General features: G+C 35.4%; 1 protein-coding gene across 2 annotated transcripts in view; it reads right to left on the bottom strand.

The window, feature by feature from the left end:
- STIM2 (stromal interaction molecule 2) overlaps positions 1 to 26,230 on the bottom strand; it is a 168,997-nt gene that overhangs the window by 61,293 nt on the left and 81,474 nt on the right. For both annotated transcript variants that reach the window (XM_033213936.1, XM_033213935.1), the window contains exon 3: positions 9,649 to 9,763. In XM_033213936.1, the coding sequence (XP_033069827.1) occupies positions 9,649 to 9,763 (115 nt within the window). The remainder of the gene's footprint in view (positions 1 to 9,648; positions 9,764 to 26,230) is intronic.

The following is a 26,230-nucleotide window of genomic DNA, read 5'->3' as shown; positions in this document are numbered from 1 at the left end:
TGGCCGGATCTCAGCTCACTGCAAGCTCCGCCTCCCGGGTTTACCGCCATTCTCCTGGCTCAGCCTCCGAGTAGCTGGGACTACAGGCGCCCGCCACCTCGCCCGGCTAGTTTTTGTATTTTTTAGTAGAGACGGGGTTTCACAGTGTTAGCCAGGATGGTCTCGATCTCCTGACCTCGTGATCCGCCCGCCTCGGCCTCCCAAAGTGCTGGGATTACAGGCTTGAGCCACCGCGCCCGGCCCTGTTTTGCATTTTTTAAGCTGATTACTTGGTAAGAAAAGTTGATGGAAATAAAAACTACAAATTTCCTTCTATGAAAACTGCCATTCTGTTTCATTTTGTCACACTGATCTAGATTCTTAATTTTAAACTAGTAAGTAATTATCTGATTAAAACACTGAAATCAAAAGTATCTAAATGATCTATTATTTTCAACATCCTGAAAGAATTAATGTTGATGCAAAGAGTGGGAGAAACAGAAGATTATCCAAGGGTTGGAAGAATGCTTACTGAAGACCTTTTATTGAAGAGGTTCTTATCTTTAAAATATAAAACCAGATGAGATGAGAAAGATAGAAAGATATAAGCTTTATTAGTTCTATTCTATAAGCTTTATTAGTTCTATTCTATGCAGAGTAACCATCCAGAGAGTGAAACGGTTTTTAAGATACAAAAACATGCTAAGTGATTTATTCTATTTTTTATCATTCATTTCCCCTGAGCTATATATTTATATATGTAACATATACATAAATATACATATCAGAATCATAGAAATGTTTAGAATTTTTAGAAAGAGCAAAGGTCATATTCAAATTGAAAGGGCTGGCTAATACCTTGGAAAGTTTTAGTTTTCATTGTATTAATATTTGTAATTTACATTATTTCTATTACAGTCGCTACTAAAATGCTAAGTAACATTCAGTTAAATGGGGGGAAAAGAGTCAAGTAAGCATAAGATTTGTCTGAAAAGAAAAAAAAATTTAACAATGTCATACTCAACAAACAAGTCCTTTATTCAAAAGCAGTGGGAATAAAATATTTGTTCCACATAAAGTAGAATTTAATATAGTGACTCTCCTGCAATAACCTATATTTGAAAATCTAAAACTATTTCCTGAGTCCCTCCTTCCCACCCCTTTCCCAAAACAAAGGCGGATAAAGGAAAATGTAACACACATGCATATGCAACTGTTTTCCAACTACCAGGAAAAGGGTAAAGGACAATATGATGTCCAAAAAAGGCTACAGTTTTCTAGATAGTCCATCACAGTGAAAAGTGGACAGCCCTCATTTTTACCTTCTGCAGAAGGTTCTGTTACTGTACTCCAACCTTGAGGTATCCTTTGAGTCTGTGAACACAGCAGAGAAGAAATGTAGAATAATTCAGGTGTACAGAAAACCAAAAGGCAAACTCACCAACAATCTTAGAATAGTACCTCCTTAAATCATAAGAAAAGCTTCATATGTTGAATTATATACTGGAAAACTTGTTATGTGAGAAAAAACAAGGCTCAAAACATTTATTTCACGTGTTCCTACAGAATACAATTGTCAAGTTTTCTACAGGACAGAGAGATGTGATAGGTAGTTGGTCTCTGCATCTTCTTCTGAGAGGGAGTCTCTATTTCAGAATAAAACCAAGAACAATCTATGTAAAGGCAGGATTGTCTCAAAGTTAAGTATCTTCCACAAACTAAAAAGACAGAATTAATCCCAGCAAATCAGCATATGCAATGATCCAAAATCTCCAAAACTCAAGTGTACTTAAGTAAAAGAGGAAGAGCTGACAATAATAAAACAGAAAGAGAAAGGGAAAAAGAGGAAAATTAATAAAACTGAAATAGCCCTGACGGGTAGATTTGAAGTGAAGGGAACAGAAACTAAAAAGGCAACATAAGATCATGATTAAGAGCAATCAGCAACTTACTGTGAGTGCTCTGAACTCATGTGGATAATTTTATGATAAAAAGAAAGCTATTTGATAATAAAGGGAAAAGGGGGCAAACTCTGTATGAAGTACAAAAATCCATTCTAACTAATGATTAATACAGAACAGTGTTTGCCAAATTTGTAAATTAATCAAGAAAGACTTACACTATTTTTCTAGCAAACCCAAGTTAAAATCCCTTAAATGTTGGCTGACAGAGCGAATGAGCAACATACTGGTGTCACCTATTCTCTTCACAGAAGAAACTTGGACTATTAAAGACCTTTTGTTAGTGGTAGAAATGATGACATCTGTTATTCTGAAACTACACTCTACCTCAAGAATGGGCCTTCCCTTGCATAAGCTCCTTTCTGTGAACAATTAAAACTCAATCCCTCCACTGTGGCTATAACAAGAGCTTCTCCTAAAGCTAAAAGCACTGTAGGAAAGCTGAAAAGTGTTAAAACCTGATTTACTAAAATAGCACAGGTATTTGTAGCATATTAACAGCCTTGAGTTTTTTCAATGCACTATATTAAGTACAATTATCCTCCTAGCTATTAATCTAGCACAGTGTCTCTCACTGAAGGGGTGACAAGAGATGAAAAGTAAATGTCCCTTGATGGAGCTCGTCTGGCTTTACTTCTGCAGGTGGATGGACATGCTTTTCTTCTTCTTATCCCACAGTGCCTTCTACATAATCTCAGTTACAGATCGTAGCACATCCCTTAATTACTTGTTAAAAGATCTTTCTCCAACAGACTGTAGACAGGTGGAGGACAGAGAACACAGTCTTCATCTGTGTATCTTTTGAACCTAGGACAAGGGCTTTCTCATAATAAGTATTTACTAAAAAATTTTTCCTGTATGAATCTGGTAAATAAACCCCCCTCCATGCCCAGTGGATCCAAAAATCACAGGGAGGAAAAAACTGGAATTCATTCTAAACACAGGGGAAAAGTTAACCCAAATCTTCCTTTAAGACACTGCTCAGAATTCATGTTTCATTCTTCCCACTCAAAGCCACATTATATTCAACTCAATGCTAATGTTCCTGCCAATAGTGAATTTGTCTTTTTATAACTCTTCTACATTACCAGGCCTTCTAAAGCAAGAAGCTATAGTAGCTCTTAATACTTAGTACAATGATGATAAAACGCTAAAGTACACTACCACCTCCCACACAGTAAAATATTGCTAATAGATAATTGCTAAAATAATATCCTTTTTTGCTATCAAGACACATACAGACCAAGCTTCCTTAATATAGTGCTCCAGGGAATCACTATGGATTGGTAAGCACTGGAATATGAGTGGAATCATACTTGCCACTCTTGGAGCTGCTCATCAGATTTACACAGAGACTGACTATAGTCTGGTCTCCTTTTCTGACCCAATCTCCCAGCATTCTCCAACTCAGCGCCTCTTCCAGCAATATGAGTCTGCAATATCCCATAAATGTGCCATGGTCAGATTTACCTTACAAAAACAGTAATAACAGGTATCTATTCATCACCTACTATGTGGTAGACAACTTTTACTCCCATTTAACAGATGACAGAACTAAGATACAAGATGGTTACGCACTACATGTTAAGACCAAATGACAAAATTTTAAGTGTTTATTATTATCTCACATACACTAAAAATGTATTATCGCTTGTATAAATTATGCTTATTGAAGGATTTAGCATTTACATCTAGATTCATTTTAATGTGCTAACTTGTATATCCCTCTGTTTCTTATTTCTATGAAAATTTTATCTTTCAAAGTCCTGTTGAAGAGCCATCTCCCTAATGAAGCCTTCCCTGTAATAAATCTGCCCATTCTCTTAGATTCCTACAATCATGTCATTTATATAGTATTTAATCAAACCCTCTTGAATTGCTATTTAACATTTCATCTGCATACATGCAAAACATTGTTAAGCTCCTGGAGGAGAAAGTTTGTCTCTCATACTTCCTTATTTTCTACTAATGAGTGTGATGCATGTTGTAAATATACAAATAAATATTTTGTTGATGGATGCCACAAAGATAACACTACCTTATTATCTGCAAAGCTTATGTTTTGCATTACTCTTCTGATAATTCTAAACAATACACACTTTTCTATTTACAGTTTTTTTATTCCAGTCTCATTGTAGCCAACATCATACACTTTAAAGAGCTGCTGGATTTTATCAACACTTAGAAATCCCTTTATACTTTCATATCCGGAAGAAAAATCTTATGGATATAAAGGTTCTATATATTTTTTAAATATTTTTAACTTCCCTTACTTTTAGGAATTTTATATCCATGGTCAGAATTTTTTTTTCTTTATATTTTCTTTTATAAAATACTTATATTTTCACTGTCCTAAACAAAAAGAAAATACTTTTGGTCATTTAATCTCTGGCTAGCCTTTAGGTACTCTTGAAAATAACCATTATTAAGTGCCTGTATCTTTCTTCTCTCAGACTATTTCAGCTCCTTTTAATTTTTGATCCTTAAAAAATAAATAAATAAATATTCTCTTAAATTTCCAAATGTCAATTCAATTTGTAAAACCCAAAATTAAATAGTGACCTTAGGTAGGTTAAGATTTGTGCTGAATAGGATGGAAAGATTACCTCATGGTTGTCACATGTTATAATAACTAACCCAGTGACTTTTCATTTTAAAAACAGTATATTACTTAATCAGTTTTTTATCTATTACAGTTCCTAAATCTTGTATATAACCAATAATTTTCTATCTATATTTTCCTGCATTAGGTATCTGGCTACTATTTCAGTACATTCAGTAATTCTCACAACGTATCCAGTTTATCAAAATATATCTGAAATCTAATACTAGTTTTTAAATGGCTTTCATTTGCATTAGACAGTTGCCATGTGCAACTTGACCAAGCATTCTCTCTACACACACACACAGCATTGAAGTCACTGTTGAAATTCTATTTGAGGTCAGGATCAACTTCTGCATAAAATAATTTTACTTTTCCGCAGTTGACAACATTCCAGAAAGATTTTGGGTACATTTCACTGTCTAGAGTTTGCACACAAAGATGGTACATATATAGCTTAGTCTGTTCATTTTATAAATATTGTGAGACCAAGTCAAAAACAGTATAAAACTTTGAATATGACTGAATTTTTTAGTTTATTTTGCATTATTACTGAATGAGAGAATCAACCTTTACTAAGTGCCTAACAGGTGTTGCCAGAAATTACGCCAGGTACTTTTACTACATTACTCATTTATGTCACACAAGAATTACATTTTATAAGTGAATTTTCAAAATCTGTCCAATGTCTCACTGTTCATAAATAGAAGAGCCAGAATTTAAAGCGGTATAGTTTGAAAGCGTACATACTCCCTATAGCGTGCCACCTCCATTTTCACTTCTAGCAAATTTTCAGGTAACTAAAGAAGGAGGCTGGGTGTGGTGACTCCCATCTGTAATCCTAGTGCTTTAGGAGGCCAAAACAGGAGGGCTGCTTGAGGCCAGGAGCTGGAAACCAGACTGGGCAACATAGTAAGATCTCATCCCAACAAAAAACAAAAAATAAGCCAGGCGTGGCGGTGCACGCCGATAGTCTCAACTACTCCAGTGGTTCGCTTGAGCCCAGGAATTTGAGACTGCAGTGAGGTATGATCACACCACAGCACTCCGGCCTGGGTGACAGAACAAGACCCTGTATATTTCAAGAAAAAAAAAAAAAAAGATGCCATGGGGGAGCTACCATTTATGTTCTACTTCTTGTCTCCTTCTAGAACTCCTGGGTCAACCTTCAGAGCCCATCCCAAACGCCACCTTCTGTGTATAATAGTGAACTGATCACTCCTACCGGTGAGCTACCTCCATACCCTAAATTTACTGCTATTATTGTGCATATCACCTTATAGTGTAATTATTTTTTTTCTTTGTCTTTCCTACTCAGCAATTTGCTCTGTATACCCCAGATCCATGTTTAACTCATCATTAATCCCCAGGATCCAATGCAACACTCGTTTAGCACCTAACAGATACAGTCTATTTTGCTGCATGTGCTTCTGTAACATGAATTAGTTTATGTGCCACTAGTAATCAGGGGTCACGTCAATCAAAAGTCGTATCATTTCATATGTGACTTTTCCAAACACGGTTTCATTTCACATCACCAAGTAATATCAAATGGATGCAAAGTATACTAACTGCCAATACAGCAAGCTACAAACAGGAGCTTCCACTTACCCTCCTTCTTCATCTTTGCTCAATTTGGCCAGAGCCTCTGTCTTGGAAATGCTTGTTGCTCGGTTCTCACCTTCATGCACTTTGCCCTTGTCTTCATTTTTTAGCAACCTCAACTCTACTAGAACACCCCATCCATCTTTCTATAAAGTTATCTTCATTATTTTTAATGTAAATTCCTCCATCTACTATATAGTATGTATTGATTAGGAATTTAAAATTCTTTTTAGTGGTACTAGTATATATACATATATATATATATTTTTTGAGATGGAGTGTAGTAGCGCACTCCCGGGTTCAAGTGATTCTGCTGCCTCAGCCTCCCTAGCAGCTGGGATAACAGGAGCGTGCCACCAAGTCTGGTTGATTTTTGTATTTTTAGTAGAGACAGGGTTTTGCCACATTGGCCAGGCTGGTCTTGAATTCCTGACCTCAGGTGATCTGCTCGCCTCGGCCTCCCAAAGTGCTGGGATTACAGGCATGAGCCACCGCACCTGGCCTGTACTAGTATTTTTATTACTACTGTTAATGCTATGGCTAACAAGGTTCTGAACAGTCTCCTTCAGTCCCATTTTTCCCCTAAACTGTCATTTTTAAGTTCATAATTTTAAAAAACAAAAATGTTTAAGAAATGCACGTAATGTCTTACAACAGAAACGCCTGTACTCAAAACATTTGACCAACTGAATTACTGAGCATCCAATACTTATCAGGCATTACACTTTCATTCATTCAACAATGATTTACTGAATATCAAAGTGAATATTCACTATTGAATACTAAGTGAATGCACTGCGCTAGGCACGGGAGACACGACAATGATGAGCAAAGAATGAATGCATATATTTGCCGTGTGTGTATGTAAGTGTGTTCTATACATACACACCCACATGTTTCTGTATATATTCAAGTAAACAACCTTGAATTACCTGTTATTGTTAGGGGTACATTCTAATCTCTACTTCAGCAGTTTTCAAACTTTTTCAGAAGAACTACTTTTCGTTTCTCAAGATAAATTTTAAACAGAAACAAAATATAACAGATAAAAGCAGAGCCCTACACACTCAACATGCCCTGTCCCTGGGACTCCTCCTGGAGCCTGAGTGTTTCAAAAATCAGTGCTATAGCAACAATGCCCAACCCTTACATGACCCCTTTAATAAATAGAGTCTGATATGGGTTGAGAAAAATCAACTAGGTCATTATAAAGCTTCTAGTGAAAGTTTATTATCATTTGACTCCTCTCTCTTTCATCCCATACAGCTGCATTAGTAGGAGTCCTGAGACTACTTCTCCCAGGCTCTGTAAGGTTATATAGCCAACTGGGGCTTAGAGAAAAGGAAGCAGAGAGGAGATAACTTAGACCAACTGTTTGAACTGGGGAAATCCCTCATTATCATAATGGTCAGATCTCAGATTAAGGTGAAAGCCTAGGGAAAAAGGTTTAAGAGGTCATTCAGCTTGGAAAGGCCTTAGCTTAAAATAAAAAATAAAAAGTAAAAAAAACAAGCAAACAAACATTCTCATAGATCACAAAAGATCTCACCAAAGTCACTAGGGTGGGAAAACAAAAAGGAGTTTAAGAATAGAGTCCTCTTTATTTAGGATACATTAATAAACAAAACACACAAAGTTCCCCTGCTCTATAAGACTTACATTCTTGGGGGTGAGGCAGAGAGAGAAGGGAGATATATATATAATCAATAAGCCAATTATATAGTATCTTAGAAGGTGATACATGATGGGGAAAAGGAAAGTGTGAAGCTGAGTAAGAAAGATCAAGAGTACCAGAAAAAAAAAAGAAAAATGAGTAAAAGGGGAGGTTAGCAATGTTAAACAGGGTGGCCAGAACGGTTTCACTGAGAGCATAGCCCTTGATAAAGACTTTAACAAAGGAGGTGATGGAATTAGCCACGAGGAAGTGTGCATTCCTGCATTTGTGGAATAGCAACAGGTCCAGAATGAATGGAGCACAGTGAGCAAGAGAGATGGATGGAATAGAAGAGGTAAGAGATGAGAGAGAGGTGGAAGTAGAAGGCAGAACATGTAGAGGCTTACAAGTCTTTGTAAAGATTTGGACTATTACTCTGAGCTACTACAGAGTAATGGGCAGATCTAATTTACATTTTAGAGTACTCTGCTAGGTGAAGAAGAGACTACAGCAGAGCACAAACGCAGGGAGATGAATTAGGCTGCCACAATTATCCAGGCAAGAGATGATGGTGGCTGAACAAAGGTAGTACAAGAGCTAAGTGGTCAAATATTTTTTTTTCTTCATTCAAACATAGTCAAGTGGATTCCAATCAATGTATTACATATTTTAATCGTTAAAAAAATACTAATAGCAAGACTCTGTAATGGATCCCCACCTCCCTTCTTAGTATCTATGGATTGCTGAGCCATATCATGTCAATAAGGTAAGTTTGTTGCTGAGTTCCCCACCATTTTCACTTTTCTTCATGAAACTGGTATTTGTTTATTCCTATTCCTATCCAAGCTCATGTTATTTTTAAATGGTGTAGGAAGAGAAATGGAGAAGTTTTTTAAAAGTCTATATATTTTTCTTTTAAGTCCATATTGTTTTCTTCTTTCTTCCCCCAACCCAAGTATATTTCAACAGAAAAACATGTAAGCAAGCTATCTACCATCTTCTGTACTAAGAAAAATACTGAGCATTGGTGGGACAGTTTCATTTTCCCACTTTTAAATGTTATAATGACTCAAGTAAACTTTATTATTTCTTTACACTCTTAATTGGTAATCTGTCCCTTTAATTTAATTATTCAGAGAAAAATATATGCTTACAATATAATTGCTGACTTTCATGAAAGAACAGAAGTATTAGAAAGAAGGAATTTTAGTTGAGTTACTGAAAAAAAAAATGTAAGCTCAGTGGACTTGTAAATTTTTTTTTTTATTTTAGTAACTGCCTAGTATTAGGAACCAAGTTGAGATTTTTAGATCACAGACTTTTCTTGTACTAAACAATTACTGTCCATAATACAGCTTGAGAACTTCACAGTAGAAAAGGGAATAAAATACCAATTATTCAATTTTATCATGCAACTATTACGAGACGTCGTAAAGGATTTACTTAAGAAAAAGTTGAACAGTAATAGCCTCCTAAAAACATTAGGAACTATTCTCCAAAACTAAAAAGAAAACTTTGTGTTTCCGTATGTTTATTTGCTAAACCTTTTATAATAATGTCATGTAATAGCTGAAATAATGCTTTACAACTTTAGGTTCTCAGACATGCATTATCTTATTTATTCTACTATAATTATATGAGAACAGCCTGATGCTTAATGACTCTCAGAAAGATAAAAATCATCTTTCAAAAACAAGAAGGGAAAATTATTTACTAAAATTTAAATATCCTCACAAAAATGTTATTTTGATTTTTTTGGTAAAAACATACGCATAAGTGAGTTAACAACAACTAAGCAGGCTAGATGTGCAGAAGGGGAGGGAGCCAGGTCACGAAGGCAGTCTTACCTTCTGATGTTTTCCATCGTTTCCATAAATCCTCAACTGTTATATGTTTATCTTCTCTGTGCAGATGGCTGTGTTTATTAGTAGCATCTTTATATTTCATATCTTCTCTGATGAACTATAGAAGAGAAAACACTAAGATAAATATAAATTCACTACCTTAGTCTTGATAACTGGAGAAAAAAATAAAATCTGATATCCAGTGGGTGGCTATTTTCAAACAGTAACTGGTAAATTTTTTGGTATTATAGTCATATTATTCTTACATGTTTGTAAAATGTATTTAATGAAATGTCTTCTGCTACTAATCATAACACCACCACCAGCAGCAGCATCAGTAAAAGTACTTAATTCAATGTTTATTATTTACCAGATATTATTCTAAGTTATATAACAAATAGGTGTATACAGTCACCCCCTCCATATCTGTGGGTTCAGCATTCGTGGAATTGAGAATATTAGGGGAAAAAACAGATGGCTGTGTCTGTATTGAACATGTACAGAGTTTTAAAAATCATTATTCCCTAAATAATATAATACAACAACTATTTACATAGCATTTACACTGTATTAAGTACTATAAGTAATCTAGAGACAATTTAAAGTATATGGGAGGATATCTGTAGGTTATATCCAAATACTGTAACATTTTATATAAGGGATTTAAGTATCCATGGATTTTGGTATCCACGGGTAAGAGGGAGTCCTGAAACTAATCCCCCACAGACACCAAGGGACCACTGTATATCTCTCTATACAGAGGAAGTCATTTAACTTTACGACAGTCCTATAAGGAAAAGTATTATTTTTCTTCATTCTATAGATGAGAAACCAAGGCCCAAAGAGGCTAAGCAATTTGCCCAAGATTGAAAAAATAACGAATATCAGAGCTGAGAGTCCAACGCAAGCCTTTTGGTTATATTCAACAGCATAATATACTGCCTCAATATCACTGCATTCATTTTTACCAAATACTTGGTGACAGGGATGTTTGAAAACAGAACAATCTTCTCAATTACTGCATCATATTTCTATGTTCTCCTGCCTTTTTTAAGCTACTACTTTTAATTCAAAAACATTTGATTATGGTGCTTAGAGCTAAAGCATACTTTACAAAACTGAAGTATACCTTCTATTAGTCTTACTTTAAAATATACAGAGAGATAGGCTGAGGCAGGAGAATTGCTCGAACCGAGGAATTTGAGGCTGCAGTGAGCTATGATTGCACCACTGCACTCCAACCTGGGCAACAAGGCAAGAACCTGTCTCTTAAAAAAAATATATAGAAAGCATTAAAATTATCTTTGCTAAAAACTAATCTGTTCTATATTACTTTTTAACCGTTTCCCATTGTCTAACAATAAAAAGCAAACTCCTTTTTATGATTTAATACCACTTATTAATCTTATCTCTGAGAATCTTTTAGGCCTTATCTCTTGATACTTTCCTCATATGTACCCATTACTCTAATTATGTGAAACTAATAGTTTTTAAATTGTTTATGCTTTTTCTACCTCAATATTTCTGATTTTTCTTGTTTCATTATTTTACGTGGTATCTTTTTTGTTTTTCTATTGTTCCAAAACTGTAAGATCATGTAAAATATTTCAGAAGTCCACAATGCAGAAATTGAAAATTTCCCACAGTTAAAAATGCCAGAGGCATATTTTTCTGACTTTTACACTAGCAATGAACATCACCTTCAGACAAAAGACCAAATTCTGCCTGAGTAGAGATGCTCTCTACTGAAACTGAAAAAGAAAATTTTAACAGCTGTATAATATTGAGCAGATCATTTAACTTTTCTGAGGCTCAGCAACCCTGTGAGCAAAATAAAGAAATAATGTTCTAGGATCAACAACACTGTTGAACATGTGGTCAGCAGAGTAGTGTCAGCATTATGGCAATCAGAAAACACTTTCACAGCATCTGGGTCAAGCATGTGATAAATATGCTCACCTTGTCCACCCTGTACATATATACTGGAAATTAAAAATCTGGTCCCTCATCATCAAAAGTTTGAAAAGTATTAATCTGAAAAACCTATGTAATCTGTTGTCTTCTTTAAATAGTGCCTTATTCCTTTATACTAAATGCTGCCTTACGTTATATTTAAGGGGGCTGCCTGATTGCTCCAAGTCCTCCTGTCATCCAACTCTTCTTGACTGACACCTTCAAAATCCAGTAGCGACACTTGGAAAAATCACTACCAAAGAGATGCTCAGAAATTGTCTCTATCTTGGAAAAGGTCCAAGAGCTGGAAAGAAATTCTACACTGAAAATGGTAATAATGGACTGAGCAGGGAGGAAATCTGTCTTGGAAATGGTCCAATCAGTTGGAACAAATGGCAACTGTTTCATTTATGTAATATATATTAAAGACAATGTCCAAAAAAAGTATCCTCACTACACGAACACAAACAATCTAAATGTGGAGTTCTGTGATTTCAGGATCAATATATTTCAGAAAATAAGCAAATTTCCACATGACTAAATGTGGCATTCTAGCCACGTAACTATTTTAGAAAAGCCGGAATGAGTTTATGGATATATGCCAAACATACTTAACAAAATAAAAGATTTTTTAAAGTTTTTTATGCTTTTGAAGATACTTATAGCTCATCTGGTATAAAAGAACTATCTATTCCTAAGAAAGTTGGGTGAAAATTGAATAAACACAATGAATTGTATTTTCCCTGGAATTACCATCTAAAACTACTTCTGTTTTAAAACGAGAAGTATGACTCCAGGATATCACAATAACTCGTAACAAACCACATGAAATAAAAGTATATTCTGTATCTTACAGATCTTCAACATGCTGATCACAGAATGTGACTAGAAACCAGTATAATTAGAAATATTTTTGTTCGGAAAATGTTTAAATGAACCAAACACATTAAAAATCATCACGTTCTATGAACCTTTTCCCAATATCCTAAAGAAGAAAAAAACATATAATTCTGACTGCTCAGACTTTTCCAAAACTTTGTTAAAAATCCCTCCTCATTTTAGCAATGAAGTAGGGTAACTAGAGAAATTTTAAAACAGTCACCAATAACTGAAAATGCATACACAAGACAAATACTCCTTCTTTGTATTCATTTGTCAAAAGGCAAATACTTCTTATTTGCAATTCATGAATTGAGAAATCTGAAAATAGGATGTGAAATTCAATGAAGTGAGTCTTCAAATAATGTATGGCAAATAATGAAGCGTTCCCTGGTAAATACATCCAATTACATGCAAACCTACTATAGGGAATCCTAAATTGACAAGGTACATAAGGGAGTGCTCAGCAAATAAATGACAAATGTTCTTTTTAAAAGATTCACTCACACGATTCTTTTAAATAAACTCTTCTAGTACCACTGAAAGTAATGCTTTACATATCCAGTTTGGGGAAGTTAGTTTTCACATAATAAACTGATTTCAGTTTCCCACACCTGTAACTTCAATGTTGTATTTGTGCTGTAATTTTTATGACAGCACTTTAATAAAATCTGATATATGTTATTATAGGTACATTCTGGGGCTCTATTCAGGCCATACCCTTTTCCCACACAAATACCAGCATTAGTGTACATCCCTGTGTGTGTGTAGTTACCCCCTCTCAATCTATCATCCACAGCCACAGCTATCTGATCAAAGGATAGACAGAAACCTCACCTACAGGAGAACAACCTTGAGCCTATGCCAGGATGGCAGGATTCTCCTCACAGGAAATTATACTGAGATTATGAAAAACTGGACGACTTGGCCACAGCTCTGGACTTTTTAGGGTGATAAACACACTGATGTTGAATGTACCATTTTATGAGTAGTCAAGATGGGCTAGGTGGTAAGGCAAACAGAGGAAGCCAATAAATATGCAGAAAGAGAAAATAACGAAAGAGAACAGAGGTGACCACAGGGAAAGACACAGCACAAAGAACTGCCTCCGTTCTTGGTGACTTTCTACTTTTAATTCCTCGGGAGGCCTGTTTTGCACAATTTTTATCCTGATTTCCATGATGTAAGTCTGCTTCCCCTTCTATTTTTAAATATATAATTTTAAGACCTCAATACTCAGGAGAGGTGATTTATCATCATAGTCAGGCATGCAGACTCGAGTCTGACATATACTCAAAACTTGACTCCACTACTTACTATAAGACAGCTGCAAGCACTTAACTGCTCATTAGCCCCATTTTTCTCTTCTGTAGAATAAGGAAAATAAAATTGCCTACTGTATAAGGTAAAATGCATACACAGTGTATGCAAGTGTTAGACAAAAATATTTTGAGTGGTTTTTATATGTTGGTGTTGAGTTACTGTCAAAGTTTAAAACATGAATAAATGAGCACCACCCTGATTATACTGGAAGGTGTAATACATGTTTTGGGGATTAACAGACATTTATGTAAGTTTGCCCAATACACCCATTTCAGATATCCTGAAACAAACTGCGTAACAGGGATGGAGCAGAAAACCACAGTTTCTTTACTGACAATGTAAGCAGACTTTCCCAAATGACATCTGTCATCAAAACAATACAATGTTCAAGGTCTGATATGTGAGTCAGTTAAAACAGATGGGTTCTTCATAAACAATTGCAAGGTCTTGAAAATACTACTAAAATAGCTTAGTATAATGTCTCAGTGGAAAAAATCCACAAGAAAAGTACCACTATTATTTCCACTTTTTTTTTTTTTTTTTGAGACAGTCTCACTCTGTCGCCCAGGCTGGAGTGCAGTGGTGCAATCTTGGCTCATTGCAAGCTCCGCCTCCTGGGTTCAGGCCATTCTCCTGCCTCAGCCTCCCGAGTAGCTGGGATTACAAGTGCATGCCACCACACCCAGCTAATTTTTTGTATGTTTTTTTTTTTTAGTAGAGAAGGGATTTCACCGTGTTAGCCAGGATGGTCTCGATCTCCTGACCTTGTGATCTGCCTGCCTCGGCCTCCCAAAGTGCTGGGATTACAGGCATGAGCCACCATGCCCGGCCTATTGCCACTTTTAAAGATGAAAAAACTAAGGCTAAGAGAGAGTCAGCAATGTATTCTATTTCATAGAGCTATTTAAAAGGAGACCCAATTCTGGAAGTAAGTTTTAAAGAATTCTAAAGTCTAAGTTCTTCACCACCACGCTCACCTGGATGTTCTGTAAAAATGCACGGATTCCTAAACTCTTATATGTGATAACATGTTAATAAAGCATGAACTGCCCATGTTTCTCTCTTCATCTTAAAATTGTTATATCAAACAGTACAGTGTTTGAGAGCACAGACTTGGTCTAGACTACACAGATATCCCAAATCTCCTTTTTGTTTTATGACTGTAGTAAGTTACTTGACTCTCTGTGCTTCAGTATTCTCACCTGCAAAATGGTCACCTTCAAAGGGTTATGAGGATTAAGTTCTTTATTTTACATGAAGTGCAAAAAAAAAGTGTTTGGTACATTAGTCGACACTCAATGTCAACTATTTTAATTTTATTGTAAATCATTTATTTTTCAAAATAATGAGTTGAATTTTTACCTTGATTTGCATATTCTGTATGATTTCCTGGACATGAATGAAGACAGTGTGAGGTACTACAAACACCAGCTAATAATCACTGATCTAAGAATTAAATCTACAAAGAACAGCAATACCAAATCTTGATTGAGACTCACAACCCAAGACACTGTAATTTGTATACAGATAGAGGTTACTACTAAGACATTCCTTGTTTTAATAACCTTGATCTTATCCTCTGATATGGTTTGGATGTGTCCCCACCCAAATCTCATTTTGAAATGTACTCCCGTAATTCCCACCTGTTGTGGGAGGGACCCGGTGGGAGATAATTGGAATCATGGGGCAGTTTCCCCCATACTGTTCTCGTGATAGTAAGTCTCACAAGATCTGATGGTCTTGGTCTTATCAGGGGTTTCTGCTTTTGCATCTTCCTCATTTTCTCTTGCCGCCGTCATGTAAGAAGTCCTTTCGCCTCCCTCCATGATCCAGCCAAAATCTACCATTAGGCTTTGGCCTCTGATGCCAGAACTCTGCATACCTAAATACCCACTTGAGTGTTTCTTGCCATCCATTACTTAGACATGATCAACCCTCACACAATCACGTAAGTTAACATTATATCCAATCACCATTACATCAATAATATATATAGCAAGTCATTTGGAATTAATGTTAATATTCATGTTAATATTCACTTTAAGTAGGGGTAAGCATTTCAGATTTAACGAATGAAAAAAATCTCCTTCTGTATTTGCTAAAATTTAGTAAGTCAGAATTTGCATTTCCAGCAAAGATGAGGTTACAGGGGCCGGATTTACCATAACCCCAGGCCCTCAAAAAACAACTAAAAAACAGACACAATATACAAACAATAGTTTTCAAGACACTGAACACAAGGCAACAAAGAACAGTGATCCCTGAGAGACTAGAAACAAACAACTGTGCCGTATGACTGACCTAAATGAGTTCCTGGAGAGAATTTCTAGGAAAAGGTGCAAGAAGAGGGAACCCAACAGTGCCAGGCAGTTTCCCTGAGTTGAAAAGACGGGACTTTGTGTGGGAAATGGCACATTCATATGTCTGTGGGAGTACAAACTAGTGTAACCTTTGTGGGGGGCAAATTTTAGCAATATCAATTAAAATGTTAAATGCTCATTGCCTTTAACCAAGAATTTCTACATTTCAGAATTTATTCTATAGTAATGCTCACATAACTGTATAAAAAGTTCAAGAGTTCTCATTGCAATATTATGAATAAAAATTTTATGACTATTCAAACTGCCCACCAGTAAGAAACATTTGACAAATTAAGACACCATCAGAGAAAAATGTAAAAGCAGATATATCCGTTTACCCTTAATAAAAAAGAAAAGCTTACAATATAGCTATCTGATATTTAATAAAATTACATCAGTTGAGTTTGATCACTCTGGAATTTTTTTCATGCTGATTAGAAGCTATGATGGCTGATCTGATACATTTAAAAAAAAAGAACAACAAACCTATAAAAGCTTTTAATGTACATTTTCATACTCTCTCTTAACTTCTAGCCTAATGTTACTTGGATCCACCAAGGCGCTGCTTGATAACTCCAAAGAACAACACAGAACTGGATCAAGCATCCCAGAGTCATAGGGTAACACCAGAGGAGGCATTCTATCAAAAGAACAGCTTGTCTTAGTCCATTTAGTGCTGCTATAACAGAATAACTGAGACTGGCTGATTATTTATAAAGAACATAAGTTTATTTTTCTCACAGTTCTGGAGGCTGGGAAGTCCAAATCAAGGCACCAGCATCATCTGGTGAGTGCCTTCTTACTACATCCTCATATAGCAGAAGGCTAAAAGGCATAAGAGAGCACCCACTCCCACAGGCCCTTTTTATAGTGGCACTAATCCCCTCATAGTCTAAGCACCTCCCATGAGTCCCCACCACCCAACACTGTTGCATTGTGGATTAAGCTTCCAACACATAAATTTTGGGGAACACATTCAAGCCATAATGCTTCTTCCGATCTGAATTCATGGTTTAAGAGAGAAATCAAAATTTCTATCTAGAACAGGAGTGTGTAGATTGTACCATAGGTATGCAGTTTTTGTAGATAAGAGAACACCAGTAAGACAAAAATTATATATTTAAGAAGCTTTTAATTTCAACAGAATCAACTGAAAGCTGTTTCGTGTCATAAAAACGTAAAGACTACAATTAGTCTGAATGCTTAAAACATGAAATAGCTGCCACTGGTTCTTGTTGATACTAGAGCTCTAATTAAGTTGTAAAGCACTAGCAGCGGAAATATATTGCAGATAAGATTATGTGTTATACGGAGGGACAAGTAATTATTTCTAGTATCCATCACTGAGAATACTGTGTATTACGCTTACTTTCACTGTTTAGTGAGTACCTATAAGCACTTAAAAGAAAGCTATATTGTATTTATAAAATGCAATTTAGAAATATTCTTCATCAAAACATATTAAGTATTCAATTTGATTAATATTTTTATAAGGCAAAAATTTTAAAAAACATGTATATGTTTACATATGATTTTATGAACATAAAGAATGCTATGGGGGAAAAAAATCACAAGCAGTAACACCGATAATGAACGGAGGATGGGATGGGCCATCAGGAAGATAAGAGGAGGAGCCAAGGAGGAAATACAATATTTACACATTAAACTGTGAGCACCTGCTTAAGTTAACACACACATACACAAGCTCAACAATAAAGACCCTGAAGCAAGACGGAGGCATTTCAGAGTGACACACAGGAAGCAGACCTAAAACTGTATCACAACTGTTCCTAAAGCACAGATTAGAGGTTACTACCACTTTCTTTGGAAAGAGAAGCTGGATACCAATTTCATAACCACTACAGGGCCTTTATTTCATTATACATAAATATAATAAACCACACATAGTTTTCATCGAAAAAGAAACTTTACATTAGTACTTATCATTTTAATGATGAGTTATACAGTTCATTTAGTCACCAATAAAATAATTTTACTACTTAACTATGTTAAAATACATACAGGGCTGTGAGACAGAATAAAGGTCAATAATTTAGACTGTAAGATAGATTATACCGAAGTAAATTCTGGAGTTGCTACTTTTAGAAATATTTTGAATGAACACAGACACTGATAATCATGAGAAAGCTTTGTGGCACTCAGCATTCAGAGAATAACTCTGACTATAAATATGGATAATATTAATAAAATTCAAAATATAATGTATCAAAATTAATTTGTCAAGACTTACTGTGTAATAGGATTGATAAGGAAAAATAAGAGACTATCTAAACAAAAAGAAAAGCAATTCTATCCTAAATCCGTAAAAAGTGACATTGGAAGATTAAGACTGAAGAAAAAATAATCTTCTACAAAGAAACAAAATGAATACATTGTATGTAGTGTGTCAGTTCACTAGGGTGTGCCTTATCTATCATCGCCACTGAATATTCATTTTTCTGTAATTCTCCTCATTTTTACTTCTCAAGGAAGCTAACAAGTATCTTCTATCAACCAAAGACTTGGTTTCTGAGAAGTCACTAGCCCTTTGTTATCCAATAATCCCAAGACTAGTAATGTTCACTGCAATATTAATTACAATTTTCTTTAAAAAAAAAAAAAAACTATAGAATTAGTAATACGTAATGTATCCCACAACGTCAGAAAATGAAGGCATTTCCAGAATACTGAAGACTGCCTCTTTAGCACTAAAACATTCTAATTTTAAGCAATTCTAGTGGAAAACATTCTAAAATAAACTGCCTTAATAAATTAAGTTTTCGGGAGGGGTTAAAAAAAAATTTTTATAGAGACAACGTCTCACTATGTTGCCTAGGCTGGTCTCGAACTCTTGGGTTCAAGCAATCCTCCCAACTCAATCTCCCAAAAAATACCAGGATTTCAGGCGTAAGCCACTGTGCCTGGCCAAATTACAAGGCCATCATTTTGAACACTACTTCTTTTTGCAATCATGTCACAGTCTCCCAGTTCCTCCCCTCTGTGGAGATGTATGTTTGAATTGAGGAAGCCTAGCCAATAAGACTATCCCTATTCCTGTGGCCACAGGGAAGGGCTGGAGGTAGGCATGTGACCATGTCAAAACAATTAGAACCAATATGAATCCCACTTAGCACTTTCATTGGAACACCTGGAAAAAATAAGCTCTCTCTGCTGTGGCCACAGAAAACTAGCAGGATTTGACCTAGAGCTGTTGAGAGACACACAGGGAGAAGGAGCCTGAGAATATGGCCAATAAAGAAAGCAAAGCTGAGAGAAAGTGGCAGAATTTTGATGACAGGTGTTCAAGCACAAGAATCCAATCACACCTGAACAATTCTAGATTGTTCAGCTATGTGACCCAATACATTTCCATTTTGCTTTTGTAAATTAGAATGGAATTTTTTTCACCTACAACATCCCTATTATGGAATGTTTAGAGCATGTAAAAATTTTCCTGATTATAAAGAAAGATCCCTGTATATATATTTTTGTCAACTTCTGATGATTTCCTTTGGATAGGTTCTTAGAAAGAGACAGACATACGATTATAAGGCTTTTGATACACAGAGTCAAGTTGCCTTCTGGAACAACTTTTATTTATTTTTTTTCATGTGTGCAAAGTATAGTTGTTAAAAACAAAACAACAGAAACAGAATAAAGAGGCTGTGGCTTCTGTGGGGCAGTGCCAAAGCAGAGCTCCACATACTCAGACCTGGGGAGGAAGGGCTTTATGCTCCAACTGGTCTAGGGCTGGCAAGCAGGGAGATGGGGTCTTACGTGTTGGCCCTCATAGCAAAGAATGGAGATCTGGTGAGGCTGATGGAGGGCTAGAGAAAGCCTGATCAAGATGCGGCTGTGGCCTCAGTCCCCTCCTCCAAGTCCCACAACTCTGACTGCAGATAATCAGCAAAGAGAGCCCTGGCCCGGCCAATCTCACCCCCTCCCTACACCGGTATTATGAGTACCTAAATCAAGATATTTTCACAAGCTTTATCATTTATATATATATATATATATTTGTATCATTTGAAAAATAAAATGTAATATGTTTTGATGTGAATTTATTATAATTTTAAGATTATAAATTCTCAAACTCATATTAACTATTTGTATTTCTCATGTAAAACGTTTATTCCATACTTATTTTACATATGGGAATCTGTCAGCGTCCTCTCTAATAAAACAGAGAAAGAGAGACAGAGATGAAAGAAGAACAGCATCCCTCCAATCTCCTAAATTCTGATGCTATCATGGGACAATACAACACTTGGAGCTACTGCAGCCACGTCCAACCATGAGTAGAAAGCCAATGAAAGAAAAGCTAACACAGAGACCTACACATCATTGAGCCTGTGTACGAACCTTAAAACCATTTAGCCCCTGACTTATGATAATGCATTTTCAAATATTAAACCCCTATTGTTCAAGCCACTTGAATTCAGGTATTCTATTACTTGCAGCCAAAATCATCCTAAAACATAGTCAAATAAAACTCTAGCTTGCTAGTCCCCATCTCTTAGGTCTAGTGTACAGGATCTGGAATCATTTAATGACCAGTAATAAGCAAAGATGGTTTTTGACACAGGGAAACAATGCAATAGACAGAGAATTATAAGAAACCACCAAACCAAACTGGTAAACTGATGTGATAAACCAGATTATCCAACTGCATATTTTTAAGTCTATGCACCCTTTTTCTAAAGATTAAGGGATATAAAGCCATCCAAAATTTGTTTCAACTTTGTAGGAAGCAAAAGGAAATGGATATGACATCGGAAAATCAGAAAAAAAGAGTGCACGGCAGTGCAAGCACACAGGAGCATGTGCATGCATATGCGCGCACAGACACACACACACACACACACACTAGTGAGGCAACTGCAGCAGCAAATAATGAGGCCCCTCACACAGAGAAGAAAGATATCTGGAAGTAAGAATCAAAAAGCTATGACTTGAGCAGTTCCTCTCATCAGATTCTTCCTCCATTACTAATCTTAAAGAATCAAGGTTTGATAAGACTACATTAAGGGAACTGACAGGTTCTTATCACAGGTTCCAATAAGTTCTATTAAATAATCACCTATATTTTCTTCTAATTTTGGTACAGTTTCACATTTATCAATTTTTTAATATATCTAGTTTATTTTTGATATAAGGTGAAAGGTCAGAACTGAGTTTCATTCTCTAAATCTTAACTCATTACTCAAGCATTACTTATTGAAATAACTTTAATATTCCCAACAACCTGCAATGCTATCTTTATACAACTGAAACATGGTAGGACATCAATATTTTCCCACAGTTCAAGCTAACCATAAACATAGACAGTTCTGTTTCTGGGATATTCCATTTACTTTTTTCACATTAATACTCACAGAAGAAAAATAGTGATTTCTGCATGTCCAACTAACATTAATGACATCATATACAAATGCAACAATTTTACATATAAGGCACATAGCACAAATGTAGCCAGCATCACTATAATGTTGTAAACATGCCATGGATTCAGAGACTTTATTTTCTAGAGCAGTTTTAGGTTCACAGGCCTGTTAAGTTCACAGCAACATTGAGTGGAAAGTACGAAAAGTTCCCAAATACAACTTAAATTTACAAGAAAAAACAAACAACCCCATTAAAAAGTGGGCAAAGGACATGAACAGACACTTCTCAAAATAAGTCATACATATGGCCAACGAGCATATGAAAAAAGCTCAACATCACTGATCATAAGAGAAATGCAAATCAAAACCACAATGAGATACCATCTCACACCAGTCAGAATGGCTATTAAAACTCAAAAAATAACAGATGCTGGACAGGTTGTAGAGAAAAAGGAACACTTTTACACTGTTGATGGGAGTGTAAATTAGTTCAACCATTGTGGAAGACAGTGTGGCCATTCCTCAAAGACCTAGAGGCAGAAATACCATTCAAACTAGTGTATCTCATTACTGGGTACATACCCAAAGGAATATAAATCATATCTATCATTATAAAGACACATGCCTATGTATGTTCACTGCAGTACAATTCACAATAGTAAAGACATGGAATCAACCTAAATGCGCATCAATGATAGACTGGATAAATAAAATGTGGTACATTTACACCATGGAATACTATGCAGCCATAAAAAGAACAAGATCATGTCTTTTGCAGGGACATGGATGAAACTGGAAGCCACCATCCTTAGCAAACTAACACAGGAACAGAAAACCAAACACTGCATGTTCTCACTTATAAGTGGGAGCTAAATGATGAGAACACATGGAGAGGAACAACGCACACTGGAGCCTCCCAGAGGGTGGGGGGTAAAAAGAGGGAGAAGATCAGGAAAAGTAACTAGAGGATATTAGGCTTAATACCTGGATGATGAAATAATCTGTACAACAAACCCCCATGACACACATTTAACAATGTAACAAATCTGCACATCCTGCACATGTATTCCTGAACTTAAAAGTTAAAAACAAAAAAGTTCCCAAATACTCTCTATTCCCACAACACTTACTTCATTCATTTAAACATTCACCATGCACTATTAGATTTTAAAATCTTTATTGAACCACCTTCACAAATCCATGTACATAAGAATACATACGCATAGAGTTAACAGATAGTGTTGGGGAAAATACTATTCACGTGATTGATGAGAAAAACAGATATTCAGTGATTGTTAATTGACAAACAACATTTTCTAACTTTGTGTAAGAAACTTTTCACAAGTTACTAGAAAAGATTATTACACAATAGAAAACATAAACTTTTACAATACTAGTGTGAGCTCTTTGGTATCCTGTCACTCTTAGAGTATTTAGTAATGGCTTCTGTTTTAACAAATTTTAATTTGCATTGAGATAAAACACAATGAATGCACAATGCAATTATTCACGAAAGTATTTCCTATCTATTATGGACCAATAGTGAGAATAGAGCAAGACAAAAGAAACAAAAATCCCTACTCTCAGAGAGCATATTTCCTAGCATGTGAAACCCAGAAATTAAGAAAACAAGTCAAATGAAAAGTATATTGTTACTCGAAGCAAGTAAGGCTAACCTGCTAAGGAAATAGAGAATAAAAGTATTTTGCTTGTATTTTAAAAATTGAAGAACAAGTAAACCATAAAATAAAGGGGGAAAAGGTAATCTTTAAAGGGATGGAGAAAATATGGTATATGAGACAAAGACAGAAGGGATACTTTTTGCATATACTTTATTGCATAGATTAGACTATGGAACCATATATATAGTTGTATAAAACAATAATTATAAAAACAAAATTAATTTTAAAAGGTAATCCTTAAAAATCACAAGTAAAATAAAACAACTGAACCTAACCACATCATCTAGATAGTGGTATAACCATACAGTTAGGAACTATCCTCACTGATTTTAATCATATTTGCCTAGAGGGATATGTCCTATAAACAAAAAAAAAGAACTCCAAGAGAATAAAATTGTTTTTGGTAATTATACCACTGGTTTTAACGTTAGTATTCTTATCCTTACTAGTTATGCTGGTATTATTAAGAATCAAAATTTTCAGTGTGACTGTTGGAAAATACAGGGGTAAGACCAATAAAGTTAAATTAAAACCCTGTAGTACTAAATCTGAATCATAAATATCAGACTGAATTCATAGTGTATATTATCTTTGAAAGAAAGAAAGTAACAACAAAATATTTCTTAGCCCCATCCACTGAGAAGACAGAAACAATGACTAATGGAGCGTTGCTAGCACTTGGATTGGGGTCTATCAGATACTGTTTCCCACTAAACAAAATTAAAGCTCCTTCAAGAAACAGCTGAAGAAAGCAGAACTCTGGGGCCAGAAATATACAAGCTGGACATGGAACATTTTGTCACTGTGGAAAGCAAGAAACCTATCAAAGGCAAGGTTGTGCCTGAAGGATCCAGGTGCGAGCCTAAGTAAGTTTCCACTGGCCAAAACTGGGGCAATTTAAACAACAACAAAGATAATAACATAGCCTGAAGCTCATTTAAAATCATGAGTTCATGATACTAAACATACACACAAGCATGCCTCTCATCGCCTTTAGAGGATCCTTGGAAACTATCTAATTATTTTCAATATGTGTAAATACGGGGAATCAATCAATTATTTTTCTCGCCTTTCCTATACAAACAGGAAACCAAATAATTGATCTGTTAAAATGTCTCTTTAAAGGGTATTCCAATTAACGGAAAAAAAAAAAAGGATAGAAGTAAAATACTGGCATTTTTCAACCATTAATAAATTAATGAATCCCAGCAACGATCAACAATGGCAGATGAGATCACAAAACATCAAGGATGATGCCAAATTTTTGGGCCCACTCAAAGATTGTTATAATGCAGCTGTTTAAACAGCAACTCCATTGTAAAAAACAAAAACAAGAGAGAAGAGATTTGAGTCAAGTAGGAAATCAGGACTCAATTTTAAACCTTAAATTTAAGATGACTACTAGATATCTAAGTGGAGATGTTGATGCAGTTGGATATATGAAGCCAGAGCTCAGGACTCAGTTATAGGGTATGTAAAAGCCTCAAAATTAGGTAAGATAACCAAGAGGGTGAGTATAAATAAGCAAAGCAGTGTACAGACTAATATTTGTAGTTCAAGGAGATAAAGGGGAAACCAGCAAAGAAACTGAAAAGCAGCAACCAATATGGTAGAAATAAAATAAGGAGGGCATGGTTTCCCAAAGATCAAGTCTTTTAAAAAAGTGCTTTAAAAAGGAAAATATATTAAACCATATCATGACACTAGTAAGTAATATGAAGACTGAGAACTGACCACTGCATAGCCACATGGCCATCACTAATAAGCACAATAAGAATAATTTTGGTGGTGTAATGATAGTCAAAAGCCTAAGTGAGATCAAGAAAAAAATAAAAAACAGTACACAAGTCCTTTTGAGATTTTTTGTTTTCTAATCAAAGGAGGGAAGAATGAGGCAATAACCAAAGGCAGAAGGAGAGTCAAGAAGTTCTTTTGTTGTGTGTAAAGGTAAGAAAAATAATGCCAGGTTTGAACACATGATCAAGTTACAGTAGAAAAGGGAAAATATGGTTGCTGAGGAGAGAAAAATTGCAAAAGGACTGCCCTAGAGTAGGGATAGGGGATGAGGTCAAGTACACAGGTAAAGAAATTCACTTGGCAAGAACACAGACAGTGAATTCACAGTAGTAGGAGAGAAGATAAAGCTTGTGGACACAAATGCAGATGGTGAGCCCCCAGTGGTTATCTGACACAGATAGTGACAGAAAACACTTCCCAACCCCAATCGTAACATCTACAGGTAGTTGTTAGATCGTTGGGATAAGATTTTAAACATATCACAAAGTATGGGAAATAAACTAGCAACTGAATTTATCTTTAAATTAGTGACCAAACAATACATAACAGGTTTTATAGTAATACAAAGATTTCTCTTCATTGTCTTCTACAAAAGAAAGTGAAAGTTTTAAAATTTGAGAATCAAATCTCAATTAGGGTAATGGCTACATGAGTATGTAGTTTTCAAAATTCATCAAACTATACATCTAAAATCTCTACATTGGATTGTATATAAAATATAACTCGAAAAACTTTAAGCCATTAAGAATTTGAAGAAATTCATGATCTTATACAGGCACAATTTTATTCATTAAAAAGATACTTACCTTTAAAAGGTACTGCTCATCTCTTAGGATCTTTAAGAAAGCCAGTAATTAGGAGAGCCCATTAATTTACTATATGGTATAATTTTTAAATATCTTTTTTTAAGGGGAGAAAATAAGAGTTTAAATCTCACTTCCATCAGTGAGATTCAGGGTAATAACTATAACTCATTTTTGGAACGTGAAAATCCTCTATCAATATTCAGGGAATACTGGCTTATCAGGCCTTCTGGTTCTAATCTACAGAAAGAATTTCATTTCCTGCATCACCACACATATGCTCTGTAACTAAAGTGGGACAGGTAAAATACAAAGAGTGAACTGGATAAGGGATGTAAATTGGAAATATGGGTCAAGCTAAACTACAAAGCAACAAATACCATAAAAGGAAGAGTGCAATGCAA

Source organism: Trachypithecus francoisi, unplaced genomic scaffold (genome assembly GCF_009764315.1).
Source record: "Trachypithecus francoisi isolate TF-2019V2 unplaced genomic scaffold, Tfra_2.0 Lachesis_group1, whole genome shotgun sequence".
Classification (NCBI taxonomy): domain Eukaryota; kingdom Metazoa; phylum Chordata; class Mammalia; order Primates; family Cercopithecidae; genus Trachypithecus; species Trachypithecus francoisi.
The sequence above is the reverse complement of the archived record's forward strand: the minus strand, read 5'-3'. Positions and strand labels throughout refer to the sequence as shown.